This window comes from Apodemus sylvaticus, chromosome 23 (assembly GCF_947179515.1).
Source record: "Apodemus sylvaticus chromosome 23, mApoSyl1.1, whole genome shotgun sequence".
In the NCBI taxonomy this organism is placed as follows: Eukaryota; Metazoa; Chordata; class Mammalia; order Rodentia; family Muridae; genus Apodemus; species Apodemus sylvaticus.
Window position 1 is genome coordinate 29,542,183 of NC_067494.1, and position 10,475 is coordinate 29,552,657.

General features: G+C 39.1%; 1 protein-coding gene across 1 annotated transcript in view; it reads left to right on the forward strand.

Moving 5' to 3' along the window:
* Window positions 1-6,865, forward strand: part of Samd5 (sterile alpha motif domain containing 5) — a 55,178-nt gene extending 48,313 nt beyond the window's left edge. Inside the window, exon 2 of the mRNA XM_052169820.1 lies at window positions 971-6,865. Coding sequence (XP_052025780.1) covers window positions 971-1,033 — 63 coding nt within the window. The 3' untranslated portion in view covers window positions 1,034-6,865. The remainder of the gene's footprint in view (window positions 1-970) is intronic.
* Window positions 6,866-10,475: the final 3,610 nt, after the last annotated feature.

Sequence of the window (10,475 nt, forward strand, 5' to 3'; positions counted from 1 at the left end):
CTAATAACATTAAACACAAGGCAAACAAACAGACCAACAACCCCAAACCCCATGTTGGATCCAAGAAACAGGAAAACCAGAGAGAGACAAGTGTCGGGTGTCTTTGTCTCTTTAACCGCTCCTTCCTTCCTGTTCCTCTTTGTCCATCCGGAGCCTGTCAGGGGATTCTCAGCATATAACAGATGGGCACAAACCTGTCATCTGTGCCTGCCTTTCAGTTTCAGAGAAGTCAGTGTGACAATAAAGGGGTTAAAACTATCAGCACCTGTAAGACCTTAGAGATGATTAATGCAATGTAAACCGGAGTCCCTGGACACCAATGACTGCACAGCTAAAGTATTTTGCTCTGCTACTGCTTTCACAGAAATCCTTATTTGTCTCCGTCTAGCTTACAGTTCTGAAATGCCTTGCAGAAGAAATCATTGTTTATGAATACAAATGATAATGACTAAAGATGATTGTGAATCATCCTTATTTTGGAAGATGCATTCGGAATTAACACTAGTGCCTACAGTTACAAGTTGAATTAAAAAGTTGCGTTTGCACGTGAGATAGGCAGCCATTTATATTTGGAGCCTTTTTGAACAATGTTGACTAAGGCTCTGTTATTAAAAGTTACTAATGCGTTATTGAATCATGCACTTGAGAAATCTGAACTACTATAAGGTAGATGTGAGATTTTCATTTTCCTTTTCTTACAAGGGACACACAGAGGGGAGGAGAAAAAGGAGACCATTTAAAAGTAAACCAAAGGCTTAAGAAAATATAATGTGTTGTTCTTCCGTTATTAGCTTAAAGGAGAGAGTGAATTCATAAAAAGAAGAGGTGCTAAAAGATGTTTCTCAAAAGTCTGCATGGTAACCAGAAAGGTGCAAGCCTGGTTTGAAGACAGGAGCAGTCATCCGAGCTGGACTTGGGGAAGAAGGGGTAAAACATATCCTCAGTAACCCAGATATGTTCAAATCCACAGGTCCCAATGGCTGGCATCCTAGAGTACTTAATGAATTGGCCGAAGTCATCACAGAACCGCTAAATATCATTTTTGAGAGCCCGTGGCGGACTGATGCGGTGCTGAAGACTGGACAGGGGCGTATTTAGAACCTTCTTTCACAAAGGGAACTGGATGGTGACTCTGCAAGCACTCATGAGCTTAACTTTTTGCTCGGAAAATTCTGGAATTATCAACTTAGTAAGCCGAGTAATTCACTTGTAGTCAGGAGTAAGGCAGTGACGACCGCCTTTGGAAATATATTGAACGTGCTTTTCAATGGACACTGCATGTGGGAAGAAGTCCGATACATCTCTTGGAATTTCTCTCCTTTGCTCTTTGAAATTTCCATCCTCATAGATAGGATTGACTAAGACTCATGGGGAATTTACTAATTTCGAGTATACTACATAAAAGCAGGTTTCTTACAATAGCTACTTAATTGTATAGCTTTCAAATTAGCCTCTATCTCGAGAAAAGTATCTTTCATTTTTTCTCTTAACATACATGTTATTTTACTTTATAAGGCCTTGTTTTCACTAAGTTACACTATTCCATATAATTCTATGTAAACTAGTTTGGTGAAGGAACTCTTACTTTAGGTACTTTATATAGTGATTTCACATAGAAGTATAACCATAACTGACAGTTTAAGGAAGAAATTATTTTCTGACTTTTTAGATGTAATTTGGTGGAGGGATGACTGCTACATCAGAAGTACCATGTCCTGATACATGTCAGCTGTTTATAGTCTTCTTTGCTCTTGCCCAACTTCCCAAGTTGCCTCCTCCCATCCCATACCCCCTCAACATGTTTCTGATACCAGGAGGTGGGCAGGGCCGTGGTCCAAGGCCGTGAGCAAAAGGAGCCTTGTCTGCACATCTGTATGCACAGAAAATAAAAGGAAAGGGGTAGGAAAGGGAAAGGAAACCTGGAGTGTTATATTTTTCTTTTTCATCATTATTTTCTCTGGGTGTTGGTAGTCTACTTTTCTGCTAAGAAAATACAACCATGATGATGGGGTCTAAACTTCGTTGAGGAAAGGCTCCCGGCGATTTTAACAATGTTAACAAGCATCTGAGGCTGGCAAGTCTGGAGAGACCCTCAGCTGTATTTTACTGTGGAACCATCCTTTCACCACGCAGAAGTACAGCAAAGACACAAGCTTGCCTCAGTATAATTATGTTCATGAACAGGAAACTCTTAAAGGCAAGAGATTGATATTCACTTTGTCTCTAGAAATAGGTAGACAATTAAGAAGGGATTACATCTCCAGAGGCACTCATGGCATGAAACTTTTTTTTTCTCTTTCAAATCTAAAGTTTAACCACTTGAGCTGCCTTCAGAGATGAATTTAGGCACTGTGCAAAGCCTTTTTTAGGCTTAAATACAAATGTAAGGAAATTAAGTTCTAAGAGCATATGTGAGTTGTCCCTTATGAGGTACAATCAAGTGCTCGTCACCTTTGCAAATAAGCTGATCTGTAAAATACCTGTTAGATTTTTAAAAAAAGGTGTGGGTGTCTGCATAGATTACTGATATGATTTATTGTGATAATAAATGGCTTCCTGGTTGAGACCTCATTTCCAGGTGCCACATCTGTGGCAGATTTATTTCGCAGATGTGCATTTGTATGCATTTGTTGAACTGTGGCTAGCAAGGACCCAATTTCTGAAAAAAATCTATTATTTTCCCCAGAGGCAATAGAATAAAATCTTCTGCAACCAAAAAGGGCCTTTGGGTACTTTCAAGCTTTATTTTCAATTTGAATGATGTCGGACTTCAATTATTTGGCTAAATCTAAATCTTGTCTCTATGCCACTATTAGAATTTGAAATTAACAATAATCCGCCTAAGTTAGGAGTCACAATTTAGGATAGTGGAATAGCCAGTGGCTCAGAAAGATGTCTTAGGTAAAGCTAGAAGAATAAAACTCGGGAAGAGAAGCAATGAAAAGAAGTTTGGTAACTCCTTTGTACTGAATCCACATGAAGTGAGAAGACATCACAGGAGTTCTGACCTTGAATTGCATCTATAGGGACTTATCTTCAAGAGTCAATTTCTCATTGTGTTTTTTTTTTGTTTCCCCCATTTATCTAAGCACTGGTGATTTCCTTAATATCTAAATGTGATGATGAAAAGATAACAGAAAGACGCAAATCTTGATCATGTCAAAGATTCATAGTTTCCAGAAAATTAAGTCAAGTGACATTAGTTTATAATGTTGAGAGGTTTAGAAAATAATAGCAAAAAAAAAGGAGTGTATGAAGATATTCACTTCTGCAAAATGTTGCTTTGCCCAGTATGGTGGTACACATTCATAATCCCAGAAGAATTCCAAGTTCAAGGCTAGCCTAGGTTATGTAATCAGAGTCTGTCTCAGTAAGCAAATCAAACAGGAGGGTGGGTCTATGGAGATAGCTTAGTTGGTCAAGTTTGTACCATGCAAGCCTAGAGACCAGTGTTTGAACCCCAGACCCCACATAAAAAAGCCAGGTGTGGTGACATGCAGGTAGATTGTCCACAGTGGGGAGGAAGAGAGAGCAAGGTCCCATGGATTGCTAGAAAGCTGCCTAGTCTATTTGGTGAGTTATAGGCCAGTGAGAGACCTGTGTCGAAACAATGAAAACAAAGAAACCAAATCAAGGTCTGCTTGCAGAGGACATCTCTGGCCTCCACGTGCACACACATAGACACACACACAGACACACACACACATACAAAATCACACACATACACACACACACATTCACACAATAATGGAGGAAGGGGACAGATAGATTTCTAGACATAGAAAAATAGCAATTTAAGGGAGAATAAAGCCAGAAATCTCAGGAAAAAAAACACCCTGAACTTTTGGCTACAATATAGTTTCTCAGTTCAGATCAAGCAATTTCTTAGAAAAGTTTGCAACGTGGTTGATAATTTTATCTGAAGGAAGACAATGAGCATTAAGTTTTTCCTTTGAAATTATACAGATTGCAGCTGACATCCTAGAACTACCTCAGGACTGTTTTCCTGTGGTGACGCTGCTAGGTACCCAAGCTGGAGTACAGCTTGAGGAATCATTGCAATAATTCCGAAACTTAAAGCTTCTTTTCTCTCATCCAGAAATGGCAAAAATAAGTAACTCCTCTACTTCTTAAGAGGCTTAAGTGGTCTCCAGCTTATATCTATTCTCAGTCTTTGGCTTAGGCAATGCATTAGCAGGCGCTCCCTGTCTCTCCCCAACTCCCTTCCTGAATTTCAGTTACTTATTCATTTCCTCTTATGTGGAAGAGATTACTTTAAGACTAACTAGAGAATTCAAGCATATATTGACACGTCCTGCCGCTGGCTGTCCAGTAAATAGGGACTTTTGCTTTCTTTTGAGCTCAGAAAAGCTACCTTGTGCGGGTCACAATAGGAGTTCAGTGAATGATTAGCAGCTGAATGAAGAGAATTTGGCTTAACTACAATAGGCTAGGGAGGTGGCTCAGCCAGGGAGATGCTGTCCTGGCAAGCACACAGGGCTAAATTAGACCCAAGAATCTTCATTTATAAAGAATAACACAGTGGCAAGTACTTGTAATCCAGTGCTACGAAGGTGAGGATAGTTGGATCCCTGGAGCTAGCCTGGTCTACTTGATGAGAGACCCTGTCTTTCTTTCACACACCTAAGGTGGATGGCATCTGAGGGACAACATCTGAGGTTGTCTTCTGGCCTACACACACACACACACACACACACACACACCACCACCACCACCACCACCACCACCACCAACAACAACAACAACAACACCCCTATCCCCACAACCCCCTGACACCCCCAACAAAAAAGTGATCATATTTATAAAGACCAGCACGTTTCTTATCTGGAAAAGTTGTCATATGGCACACATGTAGATATTTTCTTAGTGTTCCTTCTTCCATAACATCAGATATATACATTCAGAGAGTGAGTGGGGTAGATGTGTATGGCCCTGTATTGCACAAGGTAAGAGCGCAAGTGACTTCCCTTGTCACCGCATCTGCATCTGCAATGAATCTGGCCAAGCAATGATGCAGATGACAAGGACTCAGTCAGCCCTTTTCTAAGCTGTGAAAAGAAAGCATCATACCAGTGAGCAGGGACCCCTGCCTCAGAACTGACTCCATCATGTCTGAATATTTTTAATCATTGAGTATTGCGAATGGGTCTCTTGAGTTGAAGAAAACAAAATGTGGGGGAATGCTTCATTCATATCTACCATGGGGAATATCTAAGTTGGTGCAAAAGTTACTTGTCCAGGCTGATGAGCTATTCCACACACTTTCAAGGATCCAAGAGAATAAAATGGAGTATTGGAGCCTGGGACACAAAAATGAAACGAAGACCCAGTCTCCAATGGACAAGTCTTGGTCCCAACCAAGTGCCAAGGATTGGAAAATTCATCCATGAGATAAGCTAATAACACAGAATAGAACCACAGGCGTGCATACATAGACTCTTTGCTAAGCCACAGATTGCTCAGAGCAAAACCACATTAGGCTTTGGTTTCTAGAATATTCTGATTTCACTCTTATAGTGAGTCTTACCATTAATTACATATTCTTACATCAGATTCTCTACAGTATCAGATTCTTAATTTTAAAATCCTCTACTGCTTTGGCTTTATTATGTTCTAATGCGATAAAATCCAGTAACTTCCTTGCACAATCAAAAAGCAAAAGTTTAGAAATTTCTATCACTTACTTGCAAAGGGGGCGAAAAAGGCAGGTAGCTTAGTAAAATGATCAACCTTCTTTTCCCTTTTTTTACTTATCAAAATAGATATTTTCTTTTTAAAATCTGTTTAAGTTCTAGAAATAAAGTTTCATCTTATTGATTCTTGTTAAAAAAAAGTTTTTTTTTTTCTTTTTACAGTTTTCCTCAAATTTCTTCCATTGGGCCAAAATGCAATTCATGAACTTCTGAACATTAGGCTCTGGTTTCTAGAATATTCTGTTTAAACTGAACGTTTTCATAGATATAGACTGTGTAATATCTTTTATTAGGTGGCTTTTTTTTCTTATTCCAAAAATGAAATGCTGTATTAAGTCTCAAAAGCAAGGTGGCATATTAAATAAGATGGACGTCAGACAGACTGCGGTTTTTTGCAGTTGCTGCTTCATTGGCTGAACATGTGATGAGATGCAAGCTGGGTTATTCAAATCTTCCACTGAAAAGTTGTCCCTATACAGAGGTTTGTGGAGGGGCTGAGATGTCAACATGTTCTTCTCCGTCAGTGGTTCTCAGCCTTCCTAATGCTGTGACCCTTTAATGCAGGCTTATTTTAATGTTGTGATGGCCCCCAACCATAAAATTGCCTTGGTTGCTACTTTAAAACAGTTATTTTACTACTGTTATGAATCATACTATAACTATCTGATGTGCTGGGTATCTGATATGCTAGCGCTGTGAAAGGGTCCTTAGACCTGCGAAGAGCTCGTGACAAGTTGAGATAAGGGATCAAGCAGACTTTCTGACTGAAAAACTACCATCTGGATTTGTAAACATAATGACAAAATAACCTTTTTCCCTCTTTCTTTCTTTCTTTCTTTCTTTCTTTCTTTCTTTCTTTCTTTCTTTCTTTCTTTCTTTCTTCCTTCCTTCCTTCCTTCCTTCCTTCCTTCCTTCCTTCCTTCCTTTCTTTCTTTCTTTCTTTCTTTCTTTCTTTCTTTCTTTCTTTCTTTCTTTCTTTCTTTCTTTCTTTCTTTCTTTCTTTCTTTCTTTCTTTTCTATGGAGGGACTGTATGTGGCAAGTCTGGGAAGAGCATAATTGGGACATTGCTGTGAACCATATGATGTATGCATCATTGTGATTTGCAAACATATGTTTCCCCTTCAATAAATGTCATGGCTTTCACAGCGGTTCCAGCTTGGCCTCTTTTGTAGTCTTTTACATTCTGATGAAGGCAACAACATGTACATTGTTTAAACTGGTAATATATGAATGCTTATGCTATGATCAATTGCATGATGGTCAGCACGGAGAATCCAGCTGCAAAGCAAGTCACCTACAGTGCATGTAAAACCACAAGTAAGTCCGTCATCGTAAGAGCTCAGGTAGATTTGTGGGAAGGTTATATGTGAACAGAGTAACCTTTGTTTGTGTACTGTTAAGTATTCATAAAGGCTTCCTCACCAGGAGTGGTGGGATGTGTTGATTGGCAGAAAGGGTCCTGCAGCAGTTTCTCTGCATGTGAACCTGCTGGAACTCCTAGAGCCCTGCATCCACTTGAGGTCTGTTGCAATTCACCTGCAGATAAGCCGTGTCATAGAGACAGCACCAGACTGTGACTCCTGAATTCAGACCCAAACATGATTGCTTTAGGACTTGAGGACCTTAGACCAGCAGAATAATTATATTATTTGCTTATCATAGGCCCCAAACATTAGTTTGAAGTTTAGTGGCAGTGCTTAGGGTTATATGTGCCTTAGTAATTTCTAGTCATTGTTTTTATTTACATTGAATATGAGATGAAAGCAAATTTAATGTAAAGATGTAGTTTGTTTTTTCCCAAGTCTCCTACTCTTGGCTTTTTTGTCCAATGTAGGTTCCAGTACATATAATTAAAGAGTGTTATGACATCTTTAAAAATGACCCATTTTTCTAGAGTTCACTGAGTTTGAACAATGCACTGAGTTTGATCTTAGACCATGGGTTCACGACTTAGCCTTAGTACTTGTCCATTTAGTCCCAGGGCTCTCCAGGAATCAGGAGTAGGCTAAGAAACCCAATATTTCACATCCAAGTCTTCTTTGATTTCATAAGCATATTTAGAAAAGTTCATGATCTTGATGGACAACATTGAAACACCTTTATTTTAAGTTAGAAAGCTGCATGCACGCAGCAAAGCTCACCGATGGAGTTTTAGAGAGAATAAATGGTTTATGTCATTAGTGAAAAACATTTCACATCAGGCAGCTTCTAAAAAGTCTTTCATCTGAATCTGGATAATGAGTGCCCCTCGTTTGATTCCAGGCCATCTGGTGCCCCACAGAGAATTTTTGCTAATTTAAAAGAGAAATCTTAAACAATTTTAAATGAAGAAGTTACCATTGCTCCCTCCTAGACTTATCCCCTCCCCCTGAAGACAGAGTAGATTCATGTAATTATGGACATCTTTTTTGGCTAGCATCTTCTATATTAAAATACATTCTTGCACCAAAAACAGGATGTCTGTGGAATCTCATCTGCTTCTTGGTTGAGTAATGAGCATTGATTGTGAACTCTGTGTTCAGTGAGCAGTCTTTCATATCTCTATCAGTTCAATCAATTTAACTTGAACTTCTTTCTGAAAGTTCAGCAGTCTTCCCAGAACAGTCACAAAATAGTCCCTTGGGAAGAAGAACAAGCATTTAATTTTGTCCTAAATCTTTTGTCTATAAATCAGAAAGCCCAAATCCAGTCTTGGCTTTCCTGGTGAGTAGAGTCGTCTAGGTCACTTCCTCTTCCGCCTTCTCTCTCCCATCTGTGAAAGCATTCTAGGAAGAGAAGAGCCAAACATTCCCCGGGAAAGATTTGAGAAACAGATGGTAAGTGAGTAGCAGGAGGTCTATAGGAGGAAATAATGAAGTGACATTGCCTGAGATCTTTGGGGACCTCCGCCATGTCTGCTTAGTCTCAACTAAGCTTGATCAAACGTGGTGCTTCCTCGCATTCTGCTCTACATTTTGGTACCATGTAGGCTCTTGGTAATGTTACTGAGTGAGTGAGTGAATGAATTAATGAACTCACATGCTGAAAGAAACTGAACTCTGGAGTCAATAAGTTGGTTTTACTAGGGCATTTCCTGCTTTCAAAAAACTTGCAGAACGTTGAGCCTTCTGTATTTGCAGGACAGATTTACCTTCAGATTCGGACAACTACATTTCCCATTATTAGACATTTACCTTGCATGGCTCCATTGTTATTCAGGCTTTCTAAATTTCCAGTTTTCTTACATATAAAAAAATCATGTTTCAATGGTTTACCAATTAAAATTGTATATTCCCTATCAAATAACTGATGATGAGACATCAATTAATAAAATGACATTATTAAAATCAGGGTTTTATTTTCTTGGTAGTTTTCATCTTTGAATTGTCAGAAGAATGTCTTCTATTCCTACAACTAAAACTGAGGGTCAATCCACTCCTGTAATGAAAACTGGTCACACTGTGGTTATTGCCTGTGACATGTTAATCTATGGTTTCTGTTGGACAAAATAAAAATATCTGGCTGTTTGAAATGTTACGGCCCCATAGACTCATGTATTTGAATGCATAGAGAGTAGCACTATTAGGAGATATTGCCTTGTTGGAGTAGGTGTGACCTTGTTGGAGGAAGTGTGTCACGGTGGGGGGCAGGCTTTGAGGTCTCCTATGCTCAAGCTATGCCCAGTGTGGCTCACAGTCACCTTCTGCTGCCTGTGGATCGACATGTACATCTCCTAGCCACCTCTCCAGCATCAAGTGTGCCTTTATGCTGCCATTGCTTCCCTCCATGACAAAAATGGACTAAGCCTCTGAACTGTAAGCAAATTCCAATTAAACGTTTTCCCTTATAAAAGTTACTAAAGATATGGTGTCTCTTTAGAATAATAGAAACCATAATGAACACAAAAGATGTTTTGTTTTATTTTTGTTCTTGTTTTTTCCAGACAGGGTTTCTCTATGTAGCCCTGGCTGTCCTGGAACTCACTCTGTAGACCAGACTGGCCTCGAACTCAGAAATCTGCCTGCCTCTGTTTCCCAAGTGCTGGGATTAAAGGCTTGCGCCACCACAGCTTGGTTACAAAAAATGTTTTGAAGGATAAAATCCTCTTAGCATTTTGGATACACTCTGATTTGTTCTTTATAGCTTTGTCCATTTAAAAGGTTATTTTTCCATAAGATTACCATGGCTTCCTACCAACAGAAAGGTGAGTACTTAGGAGTAGTTGTTCAGACCTGAGTTTGTGCCCTTCAGAGCTACTGATAATTATGATGACTTGATTTCAAGTGATCATGGCATTCAGCAGTGATTATATGTCTGCTTTCTTACATCCTTTTATATTGTACAGATTACATGCAAGAAAGGGGAAGGTCTCAAGCCTTTGGGTTCACAAATCCCAGTGACCTTAGACAAGTCACTAAGTCTGTTCTAACACTTGAAAGTCAGGTTATGTCCTTAAAACACCATATACTCCTATTAGTAGAAGATCTTTTACTTAGGGAAGATGCAAATAGAAGTTAAGCATTGTTGATACATGAAAGATACACAGGTAGGGATCCTAAAAGGGAAGTTTATGTCTTATGAATTAAAAACTGTTTGAATATATGTTAGAGAAGATGCTTGTGTTCATAAGTCAGTTGCAGAACAACTAAACCCTTGACATAATCTTCACAATGACTATGCAAAGGCGTTTTTCTTCTATGAATTATACCCCTTCTATAGCTGAAGAAACTGAGATCAATAGGAATCTTTGGTAACTTATCCAAAGCCACATGTCTAATAAC